Here is a 24,997-nt window from a genome sequence, read left to right as displayed (position 1 = left end):
TGAATTTTGTAAACAATAATAAAGTCAAACTGATATCAATTATTCATACTTTAAAATCCTGTTGATTTAAAATATTATTTGCTCATGAATAAAAACTTATCAATTTAAATTATTAAGTTTGAATATAGTTATGATAAAAAAGTTGAAAATAGGAGATATTTAATTTAGTTATACCTACCGATTACAGAAAAAAAAGAACTTTTCTCCATTAAAAAGACTTCTTATGACTATACGCTCAATATACCAAGATGGACTCAATCCACTGTTATCATGCCAAAGATGAATTTTGTGAATTTTACCAATACTAAAACATAAATAAAAAATATAACACTTTAGAATATTTTTAAATTTCCAAAGCTGATTCTTTGCTCCATAACCTTACTAGTTGGTTGCTTCTTGCTTTAGAAAAAAATGTTTCTTAATTCAAAATTGTTTTTTTTGTTGTTATTGATGAAGTGCTTAATTCAAATATAATTTTTTTGGTTGTTGTTGTTGAAGTGTTTCCATTTTAATTATGAAAATAAGTGATAAAAGCATTTTATTAAAGGAGCATTTCTTAATGGAACACTGCATTTCTAATGGTTTAATCACTCCAAAACAGCATGGCTTTGTTAATTGCAAGGGCTGTGTCTCAAACCTACTAGAAGCTCAGGACATCCTGACAAAAGCAAATCACTGCGGCCACGCAGTAGAATTCTACATAGAGACTTTTACATTCTACATAAAGCCATTTAAATTTTAATTACTTTTAATCTCTGTGTGGAAGCCAAAAATATCCTGCTTCTATTTTAAATTAAGTTAAATTTAGTGTGATATACTTAATGAATAAAGTACATCACAGTAAATTTACCTATAGACTAAATCAAAACAACCATTTAAGTTACTCTAATTAAGTTACTCAACTATAAAATTTACTTAATATTCACAATGACATATACTTGTGAAAGTTAGCCATACAAATGTTTCTATTTATATCTTATATGTTGTTAACACATAATAAGCTTTTAACTAAAAATTATTTTAACAAGAAATTTTGAATACAATGTGCAAAAACACAATACCATTTTTTATATATTTTCACTTTATTTATAGTGATATCAAGATTAAATATTTTCTATAAAAACGTAAGTTGCTTTTAGGAATTTGTTTTAAAAAGAAATCCTTTTCAATAAGAGAATTTTAGATTCTTCTTAAATCTTGAATTTGAAATTTCAAATAAAATAAAAAAATTGAAAAAATTTAAAAGAATATTAATGCTTGCTGGCAATATTTATAAATTTAACTGAATGGAAATTGCAGCAATGTCAATAATACCCAGTGGCATAGCAAGGATTTTTCCTTAAAGTCAGACATAGAGTTGCTACAGTAAGAATATCAGATTTAAAATATAGTGCAAGTGAGGAAAAAAGTTTTATTTTATTCGTAGACATTTTTAATAACTAAATATTTTTTTGTAAAGAGGCCATTATTTTTTCTTTCTTAAAAATAGTTCAAAAAGTAGAAACATTCTATGGCAAACATTAAACCAGTGAAAATAATTAAACTATAAAAAATTAAATTAAAAAAAAACAAACTATTCTACTTCTGTTCAAAATACTTCGTTTCCAAAACAAAAAATTTTAGCATATATTTAAATTTATGGAAATTAAGTTCAATTTATTGAACCAAACTTTTTTCTCACTTTATTTTATTGCAAAACAATTCACACAAAAACATTGAATGAAAACATCACCTTAAAAACGTTTTAAATGAAAAAATTAATGATACTTCAATTTTTAGTGGCAAAAAGCAATAAATTAAAAAAACGTGGTATCTAATAAGCATAGTTTTTTTTTATGAGTTTTTTTTTTTTTCTTTGCTTTGATCTTACTTGTTTGGTCTATAGATAAAACATGTTTTAACACGAATATCAATATTGCATTTTATGTTTTTAGTGTTATAAAGTTTATAATATAAACTGTTTAAATTAACAGTAAAACAACGTAGCAAAGTTATTTTATATTAACACAGGCTTTTTATACTGACAAAACAACTTCACAGAATTTTTTTACTGTTGTTTTCAAAGGAAAATAATAATCTTATTAAAATAAAAAAATAATGTACAAAAGATACAACTTTATACTAACACAACCCCCTTACAGCAAAGCCATTTCTAGGAATGGTGAATGAGGGTGAGGAATTAAAAAGAAAGTTTTTTTTTGAGCAATTAAACTTTTTTGTGTTAATTTGTTAATTGACTTCATAACTTACTAAAGTTGCCTATTTTATCTTTTACTTTTAATTTCAGTATTAAAGTATTTTATAATGAACATGAGTCTTTCTCATTTTAAGTTTTTTTCAAAAATTTAACACAAATCTCATTATCAAATTGCTGTATCTTTAATCTCAGCATTAATGTTGCCTACTGAATCTTTCCCTTTTAATTTAAGTATTAAAGTTGCTTATGATGAACATTACTTTTTTTCATTTTCAGTTTTTTTCAAAAATTTAACACAAATCTCGTTTTTAAATTGCAGTATTAATAAATGGCAACAATCTTACTCAATCTTCTAGTTTAAGTCTTTGAAGATTCACAATTGACAGTCATGAAATACAGTGCTTTCCTCCAACTGGGTAAATTTTAGTCAACTATTTTTTTCGGTGGGTAATTGATATTACTGCCTTTAACAAAATGTTGTAATATCTAAGTTAACTTCTTTTTTTTTTAGATTTTTAAATTTATTTTAGATATTAATCATAACATTTTGTTTATCTGAAGGGAAAAAAATTCTTTTAACCCATCATTTTTTAAAAGAAACTTGTTCCTTAATTTACATAAAGCTGATATATTACTTTTATATCAATAATGTGTGGTAGCGATCTTTCTCTAACCTGCTAAGCATATACATCAACACTGACCATGTTGAAGAAAAGAACAATATGAAAATTGGGAAAACATAAGCAAATACTTATTTGGTGGTTTATCATAACAATATGATTAAGACTATTTTATGAATATATAGGAGTTTTTAATAATACATAAGTTTTTTATTTTTTATCTTTTGTAAAATGCAGGAAAAACATTTTTAACCCAGAATATGTTGCGGAGTCAGTGAAACACTCTCTAAAGATGGTGGACAGTAAGTGTTTAAAACATAGGCTATATTAATATAGTTTAAGGAATTGACAAACCAGGATCAATATAAAAAGGTATTAGCTACAAAATTAAAAAGGGGTCTATTCAAATTGTAATTTTTTCTTAAAATATGATTAAAACATTATAGATTGATTTAAAAAAAAAAGAAAAAGAAAAAAAGAGCACTTTTCAAGCTAGAAACACCAAAATTAAACTAATTTACACACAAATCAAACTTTATTTAATGATAAAATAAAATAATTAAAAAAACAACTAAATGTTCTTACCTTTTATGTAATGATATTCTAAAAATATCCAGCCCATTTCTTAGAAAATGATTGTTTGAATTTATAACACGTACTTTGGTGGTGCAACTTGTTCCAAAAATTTGTATTCCAATTTTAGCAGTTGAACCTAATAAATACAATTAGACAATTTTATTTTTACTTGATTTTATTTGAAAAAAAAAAAAATAAAGTAACAGACCAGATATTATTAAAACTACTCTTATGTAACACTGAAAAAACAGATTGATAAAGTTAAGTGGTATTGTACTTTTATTAATTTGATTTAAGCAAAGACAAAAAAGATGAGCAAATGAGTTAAAGAGTTTCATAATATAATAACCAGAAAAAATCTGTGTGTATCATTATTACATTTATTTATGTGGAATAAGTTTTAGGACTGTGAGATCATAATGAATAGTAAAAAAAAATGTCATAGAAATATCAAATTTCTTTCTAAGACATGCAAGTAGAAAATTTTCAAAAAACAATGTGTTGTACCCAACATCATCGAAATTGCTGAAATTTGGCACAAATGTTTAAAGATTTAAGTTAGGAAAGACTATGAATTTTTTCCAAAAAATGTTTATCCCTTTCAGAATTACATCAACTTAAAGTTGTTAAATGAGGGGGGAAAAGTGCTACAAATCTGTCAGTTTTCTATTACCCTTATAAGGTGCTTGTAGTAATTTAGCAAAGCTAAAATTTGGTACTCAAGGAGTTTAAAACCTGTTTAATCTGAAAACTGTAGACTTGTACCTCTCAAAACAACAAAGTATAGTCTATTTTAAGATCTACAAAATTCACTAACTAATGACAATAAAAAAGAGTATTGACAATTTTAGTGATAGAAAAAATCTGACTGATAAAAAACTTTTTGTTTTAAATTTTTTAAAGATTAGACATGTATCTACTTTACGAACCGATTTTATTTTGGCCTTATGTTTTGCTGAGGAATTTGATGTTTTAGTTTTTCAATATTTCTGAAGAAATTTAAAAAAAAAGTTAGCAAATTCATTTTGATATTGAACTAAATACAATTATTTTTTATTTTATTCAATTTTTGAGTCAGTTAATTTAAAAAAAACAGTATGTCTGTTATGTGATTTACAATTTTTACAAAGTTGTCACAAAATATTGTTAAATATTTGTTATTTTGATTACATAACAGTTATTTTAGGGAATACAAATTTATATATAATACAAATTTTGACGAAATTAAAAAAATCGGAATTCGAAATAAAAATTTTTCAGAATTCGGTCGAATTCCGAAAATATTTTAATTTTTTTTGTCTATAAAAATAATAATAATAACTTATTTGAAATAATTTATTGTTATTTATTGCATAAAAAATACTTTCTTTAAAAATAAAAATTGAACATAAAATTATAACAAATTCAATTAGTACAGAAACATTCTGATATGGTATATCATTTAATAATAAAAAATATAAAATTATTGTTTTATTTGCCTAAAATATGCCTTGAGGAAGCAGAGATCACTTAAAACTGTGTCTCCGAATCTCATTTGAACTTTTGTACAAAAGTTACCAGCTTATGAGAAGGCTCAGACTCCACGCTCGATGGCGGAATCAAAATCAAATATGAGTAGACGGACTCTAATATTTTACCATGAACACCATTCTCTTCAAAGAATTTCATTTCAGATTTATTTTTTGAAATTAAGCTCCTATTTATTATTTGTTGAGTTCAGTTGGACATTATTTTGGACAATAAATTCAATCGAACTTTGTTCTCTAACTTTTGCATTAATGTTTGTTCTTCTAACTTAGGCTTAGTTTGTTCTTCCAACATCACTTCTACCACATCGTCAGCTTCTGACTGCTCGCCTGAGGAAGTTTCCATGTAAGTGTTAAATATCAACCTTTGTGCAAAGTTTTCAATAACTTTGGCTATTGTTTTTTTCAATGGTCTAGTGAAAGATGCGTGAATCTCACTTTTTTCACCATTGTGTAAATACTGAAGAGTTCCAGACACATTAGTTCGTCTTTGGCTTACTCGGTCTTCTAATTTCTTCTTTAATTTTAATGAAAGTTCATCAGATATGAAATTCTCAAGCATAAAAGAAAATGCGGCATCAGCAGAATTCAATAGGGCTTCAATAGTAAGCTTTACTTGTAGTAGTGCAGAGATAATGTTTTTAATCGACAAAATTTCACTATCTTGAATAATGATATCAGATGCAATGTCAATCAATGCTTTTCTAACACAGCTTTTTAGCTTGTTAAACCTTTCAAGCATTTCGACTAAGCTATTCCATCTAGTTCTAGCGTCCATAATAAGTTTCAATTATTTTCCAAATTCTTGTTTTATCTTTACTTGAAGAATATCATTTGATGTTCTCGAAAAACAAAATTTCTTTACAATCAAACGAACTTTTTTGATGAGAAAACTAAATCCAAATTCTTCAGTCTCAACAAGCTCAGCTTCATTATAAGTTTGTTCAATCAAGCCAACATTTTCATCTTCAATGCATTCCTCATCCGATTCATAGAAGTCACTTACTTGATCTTTTACACTAACATTTTCTGTATATGTGTGAGCCACCAACTCAGTTGTATTCGAACTATTATACAGAACATTAATTACAGCTAAATGAATCGCATGTGCGAAGCACAACTGCTGATTACATGGTAAAAGCCGTCCAACTTTTTGCATCAAGGCTGCCTCATCAGTTGTTATAGACATAATATCTTTATCGATATTTAGATTGTTGTTTTGCAATGTGGTTTTCAGAGCCGTAATGCATTTCTCTGCAGGGAAACGTCATTCAACAGGTGCTAAACCTAAATTCAAAAACTGTTTTTTGCTATGGACATTCACATTTAAATAATATCAGTTTCTTGAAGATGTCCATTCATCTAGATTTAAGCAAAATCTTGTTCCATCTTCTTTTAAATTTATTTGCATCATTTTAGCCCGCATTTTTTGTGCGTATTCTAAAATCATTTTGCAAATCGAATTAGGTGATTTTGGTAATACATAATCTCAAGCGCCTCAAGCCAAAAATAAATTTCTCAAATCGATAGACGTACAGAAAACTTTGAATGGCATATTATCTAAGGCACACATTTGTAATACGATTGCAGAAAGTGATTCGTTATTTTTTTTAAATAAACATTTTTTAATCATCATTTTTGATGCGCTGCTTTCTGGACCTTCATCTTGCATGACATCCCGTTTTGATACACTAATATTGTGTATTGTTCTTAAATGTGTGTGCTGCAGTGTTGTCGTTGAACCAGCGGTTTTTACTATTTCATAACATATTTTATATTTTTAAGACATTTTAGGATGTACTGTTAATAGTAATTTAACTTGTTAAACAAAACAAAATTAAAATTAAATAGTTATCAATAAATGTTGTTAAATTAAAACTGCTATTATTCCTGCTGTTATTTGCTTACCTATTTAAAAATATTGATCCAAATAATTCAATACACACTGCACTCCAATAAGCAAATCTCAACACTGTTGAAAATCGTAAAATATAACCCACGAACACGAGGTTAAACCAAATATAAAAATTATTGCATGTGGATATGAAATGAAGATAGGAAACCATTAACATAATAAAAATACAATTTAAAAGTTGGAAAGAGCATGAAAAAATAAATTTTAATTTCGGAATTCGCTGGAAAAAAACAAATTGCGGAATTCTCGAATTTCGAGATGCAATCCCTAAGTTATTTCATTTGCATTGTTATTTTTGTTACATAATGTCAGTTATGTCATTAAAGTAAACAATATCATGTATTCTTTTTTTTATTGATTGTTTTATTGTAATATCATGTATTCTTTTTTTTATTGATTGTTTTATTGTAATATCATGTACTCTTTTTTTTATTGGTTGTTTTATTGTAATATCATGTATTCTTTTTTTTATTGATTGTTTTATTGTAATATCATGTATTCTTTTTTTTATTGGTTGTTTTATTGTGATATCATGTATTCTTTTTTTTATTGATTGTTTTATTGTAATATCATGTAATCTTTTTTTATTGATTGTTTTATTGTAATATCATGTAATCTTTTTTTTATTGATTGTTTTATTGTAATATCATGTAATCTTTTTTTTATTGATTTATTGTAATAAATAGTGATTATCTCATCAATAAAATAAGTAATAAAATGACAAGTGTACATAATAATATCTAATAAATATTAACTTGTTAAATTATACAACTAAATATAATTATATTTAGTTATAATCTACTTTCACCCTAATTTTTGGTAGATAATTAGTAGATAATTAGGCATTTAAAATATGCCTATTAAAATAATAGCTATTTGTTCATGCAAAATGTTCTTTATAAATATAACTTTATTTTAATTTTAAACAAATTGTTTGTGTTCAAATGTACTTTGCTCATTAGGAATATTGTATTTAAGATTTCTATTTAAGTGTTTATAAAAAAGTGATATTTATATATATAAACATTGAAAAAGTGATATTTTAGATTATAATTCCTCATAGTTTAATAGTTGATAACAAAATCAATTGTTTGTTTGTAAATGATTATAGAGCTTGTTATAAACAATCATATACCCAAGTAAGAAATCTGGTTGAAAATATTGACAGGAATGATCATAAACTACTTGTTAAACGAACAAACTTAAAAGAAGAACAAATTACTAGTATATGGGCACACCATCGTGATATACACACATCACCATGATATGTTAATATTGAGATATGAGAGTAATCAGAAAAGTTGCTGTAATCTAATTCTGACTCACAAAAAAGTGTATAGAGGTAAAAGTTCATGTATTTACATTTTAACGGGTAATACCATTCTGAATAAGTTGTTTATAAGTTTTTTGTAATAGGATTTGTTCACTGTTTTATAGTAATAGTATAATTAATGTTGTAGTATTTGAATAATATAGTTACATTTTCTTTTCAGCATCTCTACAAGTGATTACAATACAAAAACCGTAGGTTTAAATCTTATACTTGGAAAAAAGTTGCATCCAACCTGTCAAAGTAAAGTTATGAAGTTTATCAAAACGTATGAGTGAAAATAATGATGAAGATTTTAATATTGTTAGTGAACATTCATTCAAAATAAAAAAGAGGGAGTAAATACACACTTTACAGCTGCTGGAGTATCTCTTATTAAGGTCAAAGGATGACGATGAAGTTGAATTTGATCAGTGGACAACAACAGATAGGTCAAACTTAACACATAATAAAGAGCCAGTATCTGAATACATTAAACTCGTATGTAAAAAACTGACAAAACTTGCACCACACTTGTAATTAACTAAGTTTCAAGCATCATACCTGAGATCAAGAAATGAAGATATGAAGAAATGAAGATATGAAGAAATGAAGATATGAAGAAATGAAGATATGAAGAAAGAAAGATATGAAGAAAGGAAGATATGAAGAAATGAAGATATGAAGAAAGGAAGATATGGATGAGTTAACAGCATTATTTCTGTGCGATTTTTCAGAAAACTAGAAATTTGTAGTTCGGGATGAAGTACAAAGCTTTCATTGGAAAAATTTACAATGTACACTTCATCCTGTGATTATTTATTTCAAAAAAGAAGGTTTTCTCAATCACAAATCTTATTGTATTGTTTTAGATGATATGATGCATGATGTGAACATGGTGTATAAAATTATTGATGGTGTCACCAATGAAATTAAAACAAATCTACCTCAAAGAAAAAATATTGAATATTTTTCTGCTAAATGGATCTTTTTTGCAACTAGTCACGGTAAGCAACCTTGTGATGGGATAGGTGGTACAGTTAAACATTTAGAAACACCAGCAAGCTTGCAAAAGAGATATTAATTGAAGATATTAATCTAAAAGAAAAAGATGTGCTTGTCAAACTTATGTGTTCGAATGGTACTGCACGGCTGTTTAAATGGCCACCAGTGGATAGCCAATGCTGGATTCCAGATGTCCACTTCATTTGCAAAGTTGAAGTACCAACTACAAACCCAGGACTTTGCTACTATTTAGGCAAAAGCGATTGAAAAAAATTGTTTTCCTTAGGAAAAAGAGATTTTTATATTTAAGCTAATTTCAAGTTTGCTGAGTTTGATATGTCTTATCCATACTTTTTTTAATCTTTTATTTTTTGTATAATTTATTAATAATGTGAGTGAAAAGCATATATAAAATCAATTAAATTGAGTATTTATTTTTCAAATGGTTTTTTTATACCTTATAATTTTGTTGTAAAAAATTAATAAAAACAATTAAGTTACTAAACTGTTAATTTCTAATTTGATTAATTTATAAAAAGTTAGGATAGATTGCCTGATTTTTAAAATATCACAAAATTTTGTGTTCATATCAAACCTCAATAACTCCTCAAGTAAACGTAAGGCCCAAAAAAATTGGTTCGTAAAGTTGATATACATCTTATCTTGAAGAAAACAAAAACATTTTTTTTCTATCAGTCAGATTTTTTTTATAGCTATAATTGCTAATGCCCTTTTTTATTGTCATTATTAGGTACATTTTATGAATCCTAGAATAAACTACATTGCCTTGCTTCAAGAGATACAAAACTTAAGTTTTCAGACTAAACAGGTTTTTAAGCTCTTTTGGTACCAGGTTTCAGATTTGCAACATTTCTAAAAGCACCATATAAGAGTAATAATAAACGGAAACATTTTTGGCATCCCCCCCCCCTCCTCCTCATTTTTCAGTCAAAATCAAACAAACTTCAAGTTGTTGTAAATCCTAAACAGATAAGAACTTTATAAAAAAATTTACAGTCTTTTCTAAGTCATGTTTCCAAACATTTGTGCCAAATTTTGGAAAATTTGGTGATGTAGGGTGCAGATTTGTGTTTTTTTGCATTTTTTGAAGCATTTTACCCATGAGTGAAAGTTGATTTTAATAGTAATAAAGTAGTATTATGATTAAGACATAAAGTGTGACCATAATATATTTTAGATTGAAATTCAATTATTTCTAAAATTTCTAAATATAATTATGCAAACTTTGAAGATAAAAAATTTGTTTTTGTGACAGCATTATGATATTAGCACATTTTGAAATGAGCAAATACAAAAAATGGTATCATAACAAACTTATATGTATATATATACACACATATATTTTTGTTTATTAATTTATTTATAACAAGTAATGACAAAATATATAAAAGTAATAAAAAGAAGCAACCTTAGCAGATGGATATATATATGGTATTAGGTATATTTATATACTTAGGTATATGGCTTTCATGAGAGGTCAGGTGTAAAAGATAATCCAAAAATAGGTAAGGAAGATCATTTTGATCTTTCTTACCTATTTTTGGATTATCTTTTAAGGACCAAGAATGCTACCTTTTGGTAATGCAGAAATTACTAGAAATGAATGATAGTGATGATCATCAAAAACAGCTATAATATTCCGATAAATAAAGAATGATTTAATAATTTCAAATACTTTCCCAATCCAATATATATAGCAAGTTATGGAAAAGACCATAAAGAAAGCATGCCAGATTTAATTGAAAACCATTGATATGTCAAAAGCAATAGCCCTTGCCTTAAATCCTTCAGCTTTAGGTCTGTTATTTGTTTTTACCTATATATCCTTGAATCTAAATCTGAAGAATTTAAAAGCCAAAAAATTAATAAAAAGATGTCAGTCTTAGGTTTTTGACAGTTCAAAATACTGACATAATTTTATAAGTTCTAGCAGCTATATTTAACTCCATAAACACTTGCTGAACTGAATCATATCAGTAAATTTCTAATTTTATCTTTTTTCTTTATTAGTTTATATAAAAGATAAATAAAAATATTATTAATTTTTTTTTTTTATTAAACAAATATTTATACAGGATGAACATTTCAGCAAAAACTGTTATTAACATATCCTGATATCAAAGCTTGTATAAAATTTATGTGTAGATATTTTTTTACTTAAAAGAGTTTAAAAGTTTTTTAAACTCTTTTAAGTAAAAGAATTTAAAAAACTTTTTTTTTGAAGAGTAAAAACATTTTAACATCAAAAAGTTAAAAAAAATATTTTTACCCTTCTTAGCTTTCTTTTTTCTTTTAGGAAAGTTTTATAATTTCTTTGGGAAGAAATTATAAAGTTATTATAAAGATCCAATAAATAAAATAGTTTAACTCTTGGTATTTCCACTAAAAAGCTTTTATTTTTTTGTGTTTTGTTGATTTATTCTCGATGTAAAATAATTCTTAAAATTGCTACATGATTTTTTTACAAACATTTGCAAATAATTCTACACGATAGAAATTAAATTTTGATGTTTTCATCGTAAATGATATTTATTGCACGCAAGTGTAGAGATTTTAAATGGTTACTTTTAGTTGCTGTAAAATTTAAATTAGCAATTGAAAGCAGAATAATCATTTTTTGGTAAATTTCTTTTTTGGAGTATGCATTGATGTGCTTTTGCAAGCTGTTGAGTAACATTATATGTGAAAAAGCTATTTAATAAATTCTGTTAAAATGGTCATTTATTGTAAGAGTTGGATCGATAGCGGTACCAATTAGTGGTTTGTAGCAGTTAATGTTGTCAAAGGATAGCATTAATTCTTTTTGGAATTTCAATTTGATTTTGTTATGTGACAAAAATCATACTCTCTGTTTTGTTCTTTTTTAAGTTTTTAAATATTTTAAGTTAATTACTAAATCAGCAGTATATGCAAAAAGTATTCAGCAATATAACTAATATCATTGTTTAATAATTTTTATTTAAATTTTTAAAAATTTTTTATGTGGAAAATAAATAACATCTGTAAACTTTCATTTAAGTTATTTATTATTTAGCCATTTAAGTAAAGTATAAATAGCAAAGAAAAACTTTCACAAATGAAACCATATGGAGTTTCACCGTATTTGGGTAATGAATTAGTACTCCGTCACAAAAAATCATTAGTGTACAATTAAAAAGATAGTTGCACATCCAATCAAGTCTTTGTTAACTATACCGTAAGCAGGTAGTTTAATAAGCAGGCGAGTATGACAAAGGGTGACAAACACTTTGGATAAGTTGAATTTAAATTAAATTCAAATTTAAACTAAAAATTAAAATAACTTTACTATTTTTCAAAAATTTTAAACTATTTTTTTTTAAATAAGATAGAAAATACCAAAAAGCACATTATTTACTAATTTTTTTTTTACCACATTTGAAAATATAAAAATCAAAAAAAAAAAAAAAAGATTACTTTTAGCAGAAATTCTTTTAAAACCGATCAATATAAAATACATTTATTAAATTTAATATTTTATATATTTAAATGTATATACATATTTTTTTTTTATATAGCATACAGAAATAATAAAAGACTTAAGTTTTAAATTTTTTAGAACAAAAAAAATCTGAATCCATTACAAACTTTTTTAGCAAACATGTTTTATTGCAGAGCCAAGTATTGCAATTTGGATTCTCGTATGACATCATGCCCAAATATAATACTTTTTTACACTTTCTGCATTTAATAACTTTTCTTCTTTTGGATGAAGGTGATGTAATCAGTTCTATATTTTGAGTTACTTCTTTCTCTGCATGGTTTGGAATGGCATTATGAGTTTGCAGATGGTTTTATGTATTTTAGCTTTTTTAATTTGAGTTGCTTAACTTCTTTTTTTTTTTGAGATGATCTGCAACATCGCGTTCTGTAATACATTGGCCATCAATTTTTGGAATACTAGGTTGTCTCAGTTTTTTTTACATGGGACTGATTTTTTTCTTGTAAAAAACTTTTTAGGTCCTTTTCCATTTCAATTTTCATTCTCTCATGTAGTGCTCCCTACTTGTCAAACCTCAAAGCTGCTGTTGCTGGTTCAGAAGATTATGCTAAAGGTTTTATTGTTGGCAATAGCATTGAAAACGTTGGGTGATTAAACGTTTCAGAGATAGCTAATGCCTGTTGATTGATTCTGTTTTTGTTAAGTGAAAATAAACCAGTATATTTAGAACCAGCAATAGTTTGCAAACAAGTAACACTTTCCGTTCTCATACACCTGCTTGAGCAAAAGAGGAAAGTTTTCTTTATCTAAGTTTTTGCATTTTGTGTCTTAGTAATATTTGGTAAGAACTGCCTTCCAAACTTGCTTAACACGGCAATAGACACCTCTGTCCAGTGGCTGAGGAATGTGAGATAAGTGGGCTGGTAGACAACTCAAAATTAAATTATTATGCTGACAATACAGCTACTAAACTAATGTGAAACGTATACCACGAATGATGGTGTAAAATATCCATTAGCATTACAGCAATTGTTCACTGTATAATAGATTTTTTCATTGTTACCAGTGAGTTTCAAAACATGCTTTGCACCTTTTTGACATACCACAGTTACTTTGTCATGATCACCAAAAAAACCTGTTTCATCACAATTTTAAATGAGACAACCAGAAGTTATACTAGACAATTGATATTGTTTAGTGACAACTTAAAATAATTATTAATTACTTCTTGCATACAAGAAGCGGCTCTGGCAGATGCTATATTGTGAGTTTTTCTTTTGGAAACTTCTTTAGACCATTGGTTCATAAATGCATAAAACCAGTCTTTTCCAGGTCTGCTGTTTTTAAATAGGCCTAGTTGATTTGTACAAAGAAGATAACTGCATTTGAAGTCCATGACATCATTTTGTGTTAAACCATAACCCCAATCACATAGGAGCTGAAACACATGCACCATCTTTGACTATGTTTGCTGTGAGAGTATGGTTGTTGATCCTGATCCCTTGAAGCTAGCATTTTTGTTGTTCTTTCAACCAACTAGAGTTGAAAATGGAATACATATATGCAGCTTTTTTTTTTCTTTTATATCATTTTTTTCTTTTATATCATTTAACACAGCTTCTATATCTTCTTCATTGTATGACTTTTTACTTGGTGCCATCTTGAAAGTGAATAATTAATAAGTATCATCCAGTCATTTTTGTAAAATAACTTTATATAGGAAGAAACTGGAACATGAGAAAATCCAATAATTTATTTTATATATTTTTTTTAATTTAAAAATTCACATACTACTTAATAAAAGAATTTAATGTAAATATGTGAATCATTAGTTTTATCAAAAAAAAATTTAATATTCATTTTTCTTTTTTGCCTAATTTTTAACTATAAATGTAAAAAAATTATGTAATCGGTATTAAAATTAAATTTTCTACAAGATAGATGTTAAAATTATTTTTAAACAAATTATGGTTCCCGAGTAATTACAACAGCAAATAAAAGAAAAAAGAAAATATTTACGAATCTCTTTCAAACTTTTATAAAAATAAAATGACTGTAAAATGACTTGAATTTTATTTTGACACATTTGAATAGAGAAAATGATTCTCTTTCTATTTTTATTTTTTAAATATTTCTATACTTCTTTTTTTTTCATTAACATTTCAAATGAAAGCATAAATATTAACAATAAAAGTTATTGAAATGATTGAATCTTTTTTGAAAATAATTGAAATTTTTTTAAGCAACTGATAAAATTGATTCAGCCCTCGGAATTAGGGTTGGCATTTATCAATGCCGACCTAACTACCAACCTAGAAGTGTTTAAGGTTGGCAAAAAATCGCTGGCCTTGTTTCTATGGTTTATAGTAAAACCTTTGCGCAGTGGTCCAGAGATTACTGTGCAACACTGGAGAAAACTGGAGTTTATTGGAGAGAAAGTATTAGCTTTGATTTTGGAATGCCAAATTAGCAAAGCCAATTACCAAACAATTCGTGTTGGAGCACTTTCTAAAGGAAAAAAATTGTATCCAACTTATAGTAAGGGACTTAAGTTGTTGTGGAATATAAACTACTAATTATCCAGCCTCAGTTGATTTACAGAGCCTTATTGACCTTACTACATACAGTTTGTTAAAAATACTCAATGAATCTGTAAAAGCTCCTAGAAATCCATCCTATTCTTTATACATAAAATATGATTTAATGGTTCAACCGGCCAATCATTATACAAACAAAGTACAGAAGACAAAATAATTATCATTTATGATGAGAAACAATCTTTATTTTTATCCTGCATCGTTTTAATTAAACTTTATACTGAAGAACCTCACAAATCACTATGGACCAATGAAAACCCATCCTCTACACTTTACTGCCGTCAAGTACAATTTCAATATGTAAAAGAAAGTGCTGTTATAACACAAGAATATATTCTCTTCAAGAACAATAATTTGAAACCAAAGGTCTTTAATTCCTATTTTATCAAACATAAGTTAGAATGCACAATTATTGATGTAAAAGTGGCTACTATAGTTTCGTCTTTAAGTAATTCTTTTCAAGTATGCAATATTTTTGGACTGCCACTTCAAATATGAACAACATAATTGTTGCTTTTTCAAAAATCTCTAATACGGTTTCCACTGAGTTTCCACAAAAGATGAAAGATCACTTAGGTTTAATTGCAGATGTACCAAAAAGCAGCGATTCAGGTATAACAAATGATAGAAACACAACACAAAAAATATTCCAAAACTATAGCAGGCCTTGTTAAGAAGCGCTACGCAGCTCGCATTTTGCTTGCGAAAAGGCGATTTGCCTACACGTTCAGCAGTTTTGCGCTACGCAAAAACTTATATCTTTTAGAATATTTAAATTATTTTTTGATTACCGTTAACGTGACATTTATTCAGAAGAAATAAAGTCGTAAGTAAAAGCATTTAACCGCAATTGTAAAATAATAGATTTTTTTGTTAAAGAAACAGTTTGTTTCATAATTTTTTTTTGTTATTAAAAATTAGTTTAAAAAAAAAGTGTTTTAAGTTTTATCTTAAGGAATTAAATATATAAATTCCTTTTAGATATAAAAATTATTTTTAAGTCATAATAAGTTTAAAAAATGCACGATTTATTTTGATGTAAATATTTTATTAATAAGATATTTTGTTTATTGTTAATTCAATAACGTAAAGTTTTGATGACGTTCATTTAATTTATGAAAATAAATTATGATCACGAACATGTTATCGGTAACTGATAAATAACAAAAAAAAACTTTATTGTTTAAAAACATTATTAAAAAGAGTTCACAAATTAAATAAGAAAAAATGTATTAACAGTTAATAAAATAACCAAAAACCAAATATAAAATCATAAGAAAATAAACAAATATTTTACGTTTCATGAAAAAAATATTTTTTTCAAAATAAAATTTAGTTCATATTTGAAAAAAATAAAAATAAAATTTTTTTTAATAAGAACTTCCGAGTTCGATCCCCACCACGTCCCTGGTAGTACCGCGCTCAACTTGTTTCTCCGCGCAGCGGCCTTGTTCGTCAAGGTTCGTGTTTCAGAGCTATAGAGTTGAGAGAGGGTTATAACCACTAATAAGTAGCCTCCTCATCTGTAGTGGCCTTCGGCCTTGAGGAGTTTAATAAAAAAAAAAAAAAAAAAAAAAAAAAAAAAACTTAGATTTTATTTGTAACTTTTGTTATAGTGAGAAAAAAAAAAAATGTTTGTATGATTTTTAACGCGTTAATAAAATAACTTTAATTACAATGCGGTACTTGAAAAGACGCTAGTGACGCAATATAACTTCTAACGATGCAAAATATATTTGCTGAGTTGAGTTACTTAGAAATGCGCTACGCCTTTTCGCTACGCAGCGAAATCTCGTAACAAGGCCTGCTATAGGGTATCTGCTGAAATACTTGGCTTAGTTAAAAAATCTCATGAAACGTTTCTACATAACTCTTTGTGTTTTATTATGCAAACATCAAATTAACGCTGATGAACTTGAAAAATATACCAAAGAAACAGCAGAGCTCTTTGTACCCATGATTCCCAATGTCTCAAATCATACATAAAATTCTAATTCATGGTACTCAAGTTGTAAGAAATAAACCAGTACCAGTAGATCTTCTTTCTCAGCTCAGAAATGTTGAAATAAAGACGTTAAAAATTATAGAGAGCTCTATACCAGAAAAAATATTTTAATTTTAAGTTTTGCATACTTTTACTCTGATTTCTGATAAAATACTTATAAATAAACGTTTTTTTTGTTTATAAAAAGGGGTCTAACACACAACAAACATTTAAATTAATTAATGCTTCAAATCTGGGAGAAACTGTTTCTAAAAACAACTAAAAGTTATGTCTAAAATCCCTAACTGAGTTATGATTTCTTGTTGATCTTGGCCCACTGTGCTTTGTATTAAATATTGTCGACCTGATGTCGACCTTTAAAAGATAAAAGTTGGCAAATTATTGCTGACCTCATTTTTCCTAATTCCTAGGGCTGCAGTTTTAAATATAAAAAATATATTTAAAACTAGTTTAATGTTGAATTATTTTATTAACACAAATTTTATATCTGCAGTTAACTATTTTAATAAATTCAAAAAAAGAAAATCCTTCGGGTCACATTTTTAACAACTTGTTAATATTAAAATAAAGGGAAATATATATACAAAAAAAAAAACTTAATCAACTTGAAAAAATTTTTACATTTTAAAATTTAGAAACTATAAAAACACACCTGCAAATGGGTATGGTCCTGTTTTAAATCGAATTTCATACTGATAAAACCCATCATCGCCACCAATAAACGGAATGATATGTTCTCTTTTCTGCTCATGCTTATCACATCGGTAGGCAATAAATAAACCAATCATGTAAAGTAAAACAACACAAAGACAAGTAACAAATGCTACAGGATTCGTTTGGATGTCTAATTTCTATTTAAAAAAATGAAAAGCTTTTATTTTAGAAATCTGACAAATAAAATTTTTACAATTAAAAACATAAAAAGTTTAAGTATTTTAATTTTTTTAAATTCTTAATGCACTCGTTATAGTCCATCAAGTTACACCAAGCTAACACCAAGTTACCACGTAAACTTGCCAAGCTCACTCAAGATTTATACTGATTGAACTATACTTTGCTAATGTAATATTTCCATTTTTTTTTAAATTACTTATTAACTCATCCAAGTTTACCAAGCCCACCAAATATAAAACTTATATTACATGAAAAGTTAGAACCAAGATAAAACTTTAATTTCAAATGCTTACAAGTCAAACAAAAAAAATTATCAAACTTATTTTTTAATATATTTTTTAATTACCTGTAGTAATGAGAAGTTCAATGGATTTGGTTGCAGTCGAAAAGAACCTGTAAATGAAGTAAGGTGATTACACTTGCAAACAATATTGCTTGGCGTTGAATCTTGTGTTGGAATGCATCCTGTACTATCCCAAATGTATTGCATTGTGTTCCAATACAGACAGTGGCTTGTATAAACATATACATTTAAGGAAACATTGTTGGAAAAGTCATGCTCAATTCCCAAATAATAAACAGAACTCAAAGAGTAGTTACTAAATGAAAAATTATGATATATTTGTATTTATTTGTAATATAGTTGTATATACTTGTAATGTAATTCTATATATTTGTAATATTGTTGTATATATTTGTAATATTGTTGTATATATTTATAATGGTAGTATATATTTGTAATATTGTTGTATATATTTATAATAGTTGTATATATTTGGAACATTGTTGTATATTAAGAGTACCTAACAAGTTTGACAAGATTATTTACATTTTAAAGGAAGGTAAAAAGAAAAGAAAATGAGTTTTTGTTTTTTAAAATAATTAAAAAAACTTACAAAGCATGGAAACTTGATTTGAAAGCTTATTTAGTGTTTTATTAACTCTTTCGATACCAATGGAACATAGAAATCCAGACAGATAAACTTTAACTTATATAGTTTCACCTGCTGGTCTTTAAAATGTTAGCGGCCAATCTTGTCTATTAATCTTACAACCAACAGAAAAATTGAAAAACTGTATCCAATTACAAAATTATTTTCTCTTAAATCATTTTAGATTTTGGATGCGTTTAAATGTTGCTGAAGTGATGTTTTTTGTGGCCAAAATTTTACAGCCTTGTTAAAAGTCATCGAACTTTACATTTTTTTATTATAATTTAAAACATTTAAAAGTTGTTTTTTTTAACTATATATCCTTTGAACTACAGTTAATTGATAAATATAGCTAGGACTTAAATGTCCAGACAGCTAATTTTTAGTAATTTTTTTCTGTCATAAATTTTTTATTTTAAAAACTTAATTTATTTTTAACTTCAAATTTTGAGAAAATTTTATTGTTTTTAGAAACTAATGATTAATAAAAATGGTGCTGAAGAAGTGGCTGCATTGATAATGCAAGAAGATATACCTTTAGATAATTTAACTGATACAGATATTATACAGATATTAAAGAAAGTGATGAAAATATTTTTGACTTTGAAGTTAATAATTTACCTATAAAAAAAAATTTGCATTAATGTATGAAGAAGTGTTAGAGGTTGAATCAACATTAAATAAAAATGTTAAATAACAAAGGTAATACAGCTTATTGCCAACAATTAAATATCAATGGAAAACATGAATGACAAAAAATAAAGCAGAACTTAAATCAACATTTAAGATAATTTAACATGTTTACCAAAAGGACCTGTCAGTGATTATTTTATTGATTGCAATGACAAGAAAGACTATTTTTAAGTATATCATCCAAAAAACACAAAAAAAGTGCCTTTAATTTTAATGAATAAGTTATTTGTATTCTTAGGTATTAATATTTTAATGGGTTACCATAGTTTACCATCTTTGTAGTGCTATTGGAATAATTCTCTTGACCTAAATGTTTCACTCCTTTCAAATTATCTTTCAAGAAGTAAGTTTTCACAACCATTAAAGAACATTTATTTGAGCAATAAAAATTATATTCCTTCTAACAATGAAGGTAAACTATATAAAATATAGTTACAATAATACAACAACAATACCTTTTATTAACAAATTAAATAAAAATTTTATGAAACTTTGGAACCCAAATAAGTATATGAGTATTGATGAAAGCATGGTCTTATTTAAAGAGAGAAGCTCTTTAAAGCAGTATAACCCCATGAAACCTATCAAAAGAGGTTATAAATATGGGCATGTGCTGATATAGATGGTTATCTCAAAATATAGTATATATCAAGGAAAGAATAATGAAACTAAAAAAAAAAGAAATATACCTAAATGCTTTGTCTTAATGAGAAAGTTATTTTGTATCTCATAAATGACTTATTTAAAAATAACCATAAAGTATTTTTTGAAAATTATTTCTTGTGTTTCACTTGCAAAGTATTTGCTGCTGCAAAATGTATTATATTGTGGAACAAAAAGATCCAATAGAAAATATTTAACTAACTGGTTTATTGAGTGACAAAGATGATAAAAGAGATAATCGCATTTTCCAAACTTGATATTTTTGCATATAAATGGGCAATAAGGGTGTTTATTTAATTTCAAATTACCACAGAACTGAAGAAGAACATATTAAATAAAAACAAAAAGATAGTTCCATAAAGATGTTCAAATATTTAAAAGCTATAAATGATTACAATAAAAACATGGGAGGAATTGACAAAGCTAATTTTTATTGTTCCATTTATGGCATAGACTGAAAAAATATTAAATGCTGGCATAGGTTGTTTTTTAGACTCATAGATCGAACAATAAGAAATTCATATATTAAATATTCTAAAGTAACAAACTGATTTTATCGGCCACTTAGTTTACCTGAATCTTCTAATAAAAAAAGCATATTCTGCTCTGTGCACTGCACTGACTGTATACAATTAGTAGGTAGATACAATTAGGCCTTTATTTGCAGATAAAAGAATATCACAACTTTTGATATTATTTCTATACACTCTTTGTATTTTTTTATTGTTTTTATATTTAATGTCGGCTAGTTAGTTGCTTTGTAATAAAAAAAATTGGTGCATGTCTTTATATTGATTGCTGTTCATTTTGATAACCAGGGTGGGGAGGGGGATTGAACAAAATTATTTAAACTTTAGGACATTTAATCATAAGGCTACTCATTTAAAACAAAAAAATAAAAATAAAATATGTATAAAAAATTATTATACATATAAATAAAACTAAAATAAAAAATTATTATACATATTATTTCGATTGGTGGTAGTAGGAAAGAGTGGAGGGGGGGGGGGGTGTAAAAAGTAGATAGCGTATTGATACATCTACTTCTCAGTTCACTTATCCAAGTTGCTTACATCATGAAAATTTGAAATCAATTTTATTAGAAAACAGTTTTTTGTTTACAAAACTTTTAAATTTGATCACTTTAAACAGTGAAAATACTGTTGGGACATATATATAGTCCCACCCCTATTTCCATGACAACTTGAAGAGGTCTTTCTATTAAAAAAAACCTTAATACAAGAATTCTAATTAGGAAATCCTTAAAAAATTAATGACTTTTCAAAAAATATATACATATTTTATAATACTGATTTGAATTCTATATTAAATTTTTTTTGGTGATTGTCTATAAATAGAACCTCAAACCTCATTAAAAAGTTTCATAATTTATTTCTACTGTTTACGCTACTTTCTATGCCAGCAAAGTCAATGTAATTTATCGTAATTTTAAAAAAAAAGTGATTTTTCAATAGGCTGCTGCATGTGCTAAATTAATTTTTAATGCATAATTTTGATTACTCTAACAAGTGGTGACCCAAAGTACACAACGGTAACAAAAAAATCCACTTTCTGTAAGTAAGTAATAAACTGTAACACGTTAAAGTTCTGAAAAATATTTATAATATTGCAATATTTAGCAACTTTAAGGTACAATAACTCAAAAACTGTAAAAAATCAGTCAAAAACAACTGAAATAATGGATTATTTGGGTGAAAAACTATTACCCTACAAAATTTCAGATGATCACCATCTTTATTTTAAAAGTTATGGTTTGTCAAAAATTGCTATAAGCTCCTGATACACAAATTTTTAGGATTTTGGTCATTTTTAATTCAATCATAACTTTTGAACAAATTGGTTAATCAAGCTAAAATTTTTTGGATTGCATTTTTTTATAAGAACTTTGTGTGGTCAAAGTTTAAAGCAAATTTGAGATGGTACCCTGGGGAACTTCCAAAAAACTAGGTGATTTGATATGGAATAACCCATATATATTTTACAAACAAGTAAAAGGTTAAACAAGTTTAAATCTGATCATTAAAAGCTGAAAAAGGATAAATATATAAAAAAAATTAAAATATATGAATTTAAAAATTAATTTAAAGTAAGCAAACAAAAAAGAATGTCCATATAAAAAAAAAACAAAGTTTGAAAAATTTATAAAAAAGATCAATAAAAAATCATAAAAAACTTACTTTCCAGGTAAAAATATACTTCTGGCTTTGATATTATCCTCTACACCAAAAGTTAATATTATAGGTTTATTAGATTCTGTCAAATTTACATTTTCTGACAAATAAACATAGACTTTTCCTTTGCCACTATACTCCACTATGTCAAATAACACATTAACTGCACTTTCATTAAAATTGGAAATGTTTTCAAATAAGGGCAGCTTAGAGATGTACACCCTACTCGGTTGAATAATAAAACTTGAATTTGAAACTGAAGTGTCTAATTGTGCAGGAATATTTAACAAAATTTGCTCTTTATTACTAAGATTGCTGATAGGTAGTTCTGTGAAGCTTGCATTTTTATAAGAAAATGTGAGCATTGATTTAGATCCTTTTTCAAATTTAAAAGGATTAAAAGGAGAACACTCTAATATTTGTGAAAGATCAGAGTATTTTAAAATTTCAGAGATATTTGAAAAAACAGAACACATCCCCACTTGAACATCACCATTTAAAAGAGATCCTGTGTTTCGTCTTAACCTGGTAAAAATGTAATTGCTTTCTAATCCCTTTCCAAGTTCCCCTGGCAAAGTGGTGGATAAAATTATTTCATAGAGGTGATTCAATAAGTTCAAATTTAGATTTTCCACTGAACGGCGCTTTCGCTTACCATTATCATCAAAGTCTACTTTAGTATTACTAGATATTACCCTAAAAATTGGCAAATAAGATGTTTCATCTAAACTAAATCCTTCATTTGAAAATAAATCAGCAAGGTTAAGAAAACTGGATATCGACAATGTAACAATACTACGAGTACTTCGGTCTAAACCAAACTTGTCACCTGCCATAACTACTAGGTCAAGTGCATTAGAAACTTGGTAGAGAGTATTCATGGAGTCTATTGCAAGTGATGTTGCACCATGTATCAACTTATTTAAAATACCAGACACTTGTGCACTATTTGTCATAGTTTTATTAAGAAGCAACATAGAAGCAATAATAGAAGAAGACATTTTATTAATATCTTTGTAATGCACTGTACTTTCAAAATAAGGCATCAACCATTCATTGAAAAATGTAATGCAATCTGATGTATTTTGTGGAACAACTTGGATAGATCTATTTTATAAATAACAGAAAAAATTTAATATATAAATATTATATAAGCTCTAAGTCTACATAACTAAAAACAAACTTTAAAAAATATATATAACTCAGATATAACTGAACTATGTAATTATAGTTCAGTTATATTTATACTTTTTATTAATTTTATTTTATATATATATATATATATATATATATATATATATATATATATATATATATATATATATATATATATATATATATATTTATATTTATATATATACTCTCTTTCTCTCTCTATATATATACATATATATATATATATATATATATATATATATATATATATATATATATATATATATACACACACACACACACACACACACACACACACACACACACACATATATATATATATATATATATATATATATATATATATATATATATATATATATATATATATATATATATATGTATATATATAGTATGCAAAAAAAATAATCGTACACTTAAAAAAAAAAGATTGCATTAAAAAAAATGAACAATCCGTTAAAATATTCAAAAGTTTTTTTTAAATATCTTATCAAGTTTTGTTTTAAGAATTTATTTGTGTATTGGTGAGTTAATTACTTTTCAAACCTATTGAATTTTACACAATTGATCTAATGATGCATAAAATTGACTGCAAAAAAAATAATTGTACAGTTCAAAAATAATGTCAAATTGATCAAATTCCATGGAAATTAGTATCGAGTGGGGCCTCCTTTAGTCTTGATGGCCTTACTAGATGATTTGGCATTGAGTTGATCAAATTTTGGGTCTCTTTTGTTGTTATTTTATCCCATGCCCTCATTTTAACTTCTTTCAAGTTGTCTTTGCCTCTAAATGCTCATTTGCCAATTTTTCTGTCCAAAAAATACCACTAATTTTCTATTGGATTCAAGCCTGGACTTTGAGATGGCCATGTCAAAGTATACCTTCATTTTCTCATTTGTTAAGAAGCATAATCTGATTGGAACTATTGCTAGTGTGGCTGGTAGAGGACAAAAACGCAAGACCACTAGTGCAATTGATCGAAATATATTATTAATGTCATCATTAATGTGAAGAAAAATAGATTTGTTTCGGCAGCTAAATTAGCTTTAAAAATTCAAGAAGATCATAACATCACAGTGACTCCTCAAACATTCCAAAATTGTATAAGAGAACAAGGATATAGAGGTAGAGTGGTTCAAAATAAACCTTTTTTAACTTCAAAACAACTGAAACATTGATTGGAATTTGCATTGAAGTACTTAAAAAATGTTGA

At 26.4% G+C, this 24,997-nt stretch overlaps 1 protein-coding gene across 2 annotated transcripts in view; it reads right to left on the bottom strand.

Annotated features, from left to right (window-relative positions):
- The window catches only part of LOC101241823 (uncharacterized), a 130,481-nt gene that overhangs the window by 33,359 nt on the left and 72,125 nt on the right, over positions 1–24,997 (bottom strand). For both annotated transcript variants that reach the window (XM_065803668.1, XM_065803669.1), the window contains 5 exons: positions 22,612–23,712; positions 18,472–18,724; positions 17,884–18,082; positions 3,403–3,529; positions 179–304 (listed from right to left, as the gene is read on the bottom strand). In XM_065803668.1, the coding sequence (XP_065659740.1) occupies positions 179–304; positions 3,403–3,529; positions 17,884–18,082; positions 18,472–18,724; positions 22,612–23,712 (1,806 nt within the window). The remainder of the gene's footprint in view (positions 1–178; positions 305–3,402; positions 3,530–17,883; positions 18,083–18,471; positions 18,725–22,611; positions 23,713–24,997) is intronic.

This window comes from Hydra vulgaris, chromosome 08, assembly GCF_038396675.1.
Source record: "Hydra vulgaris chromosome 08, alternate assembly HydraT2T_AEP".
NCBI classification, from domain to species: Eukaryota; Metazoa; Cnidaria; class Hydrozoa; order Anthoathecata; family Hydridae; genus Hydra; species Hydra vulgaris.
This window is presented reverse-complemented; position numbering and strand designations above follow the sequence as displayed.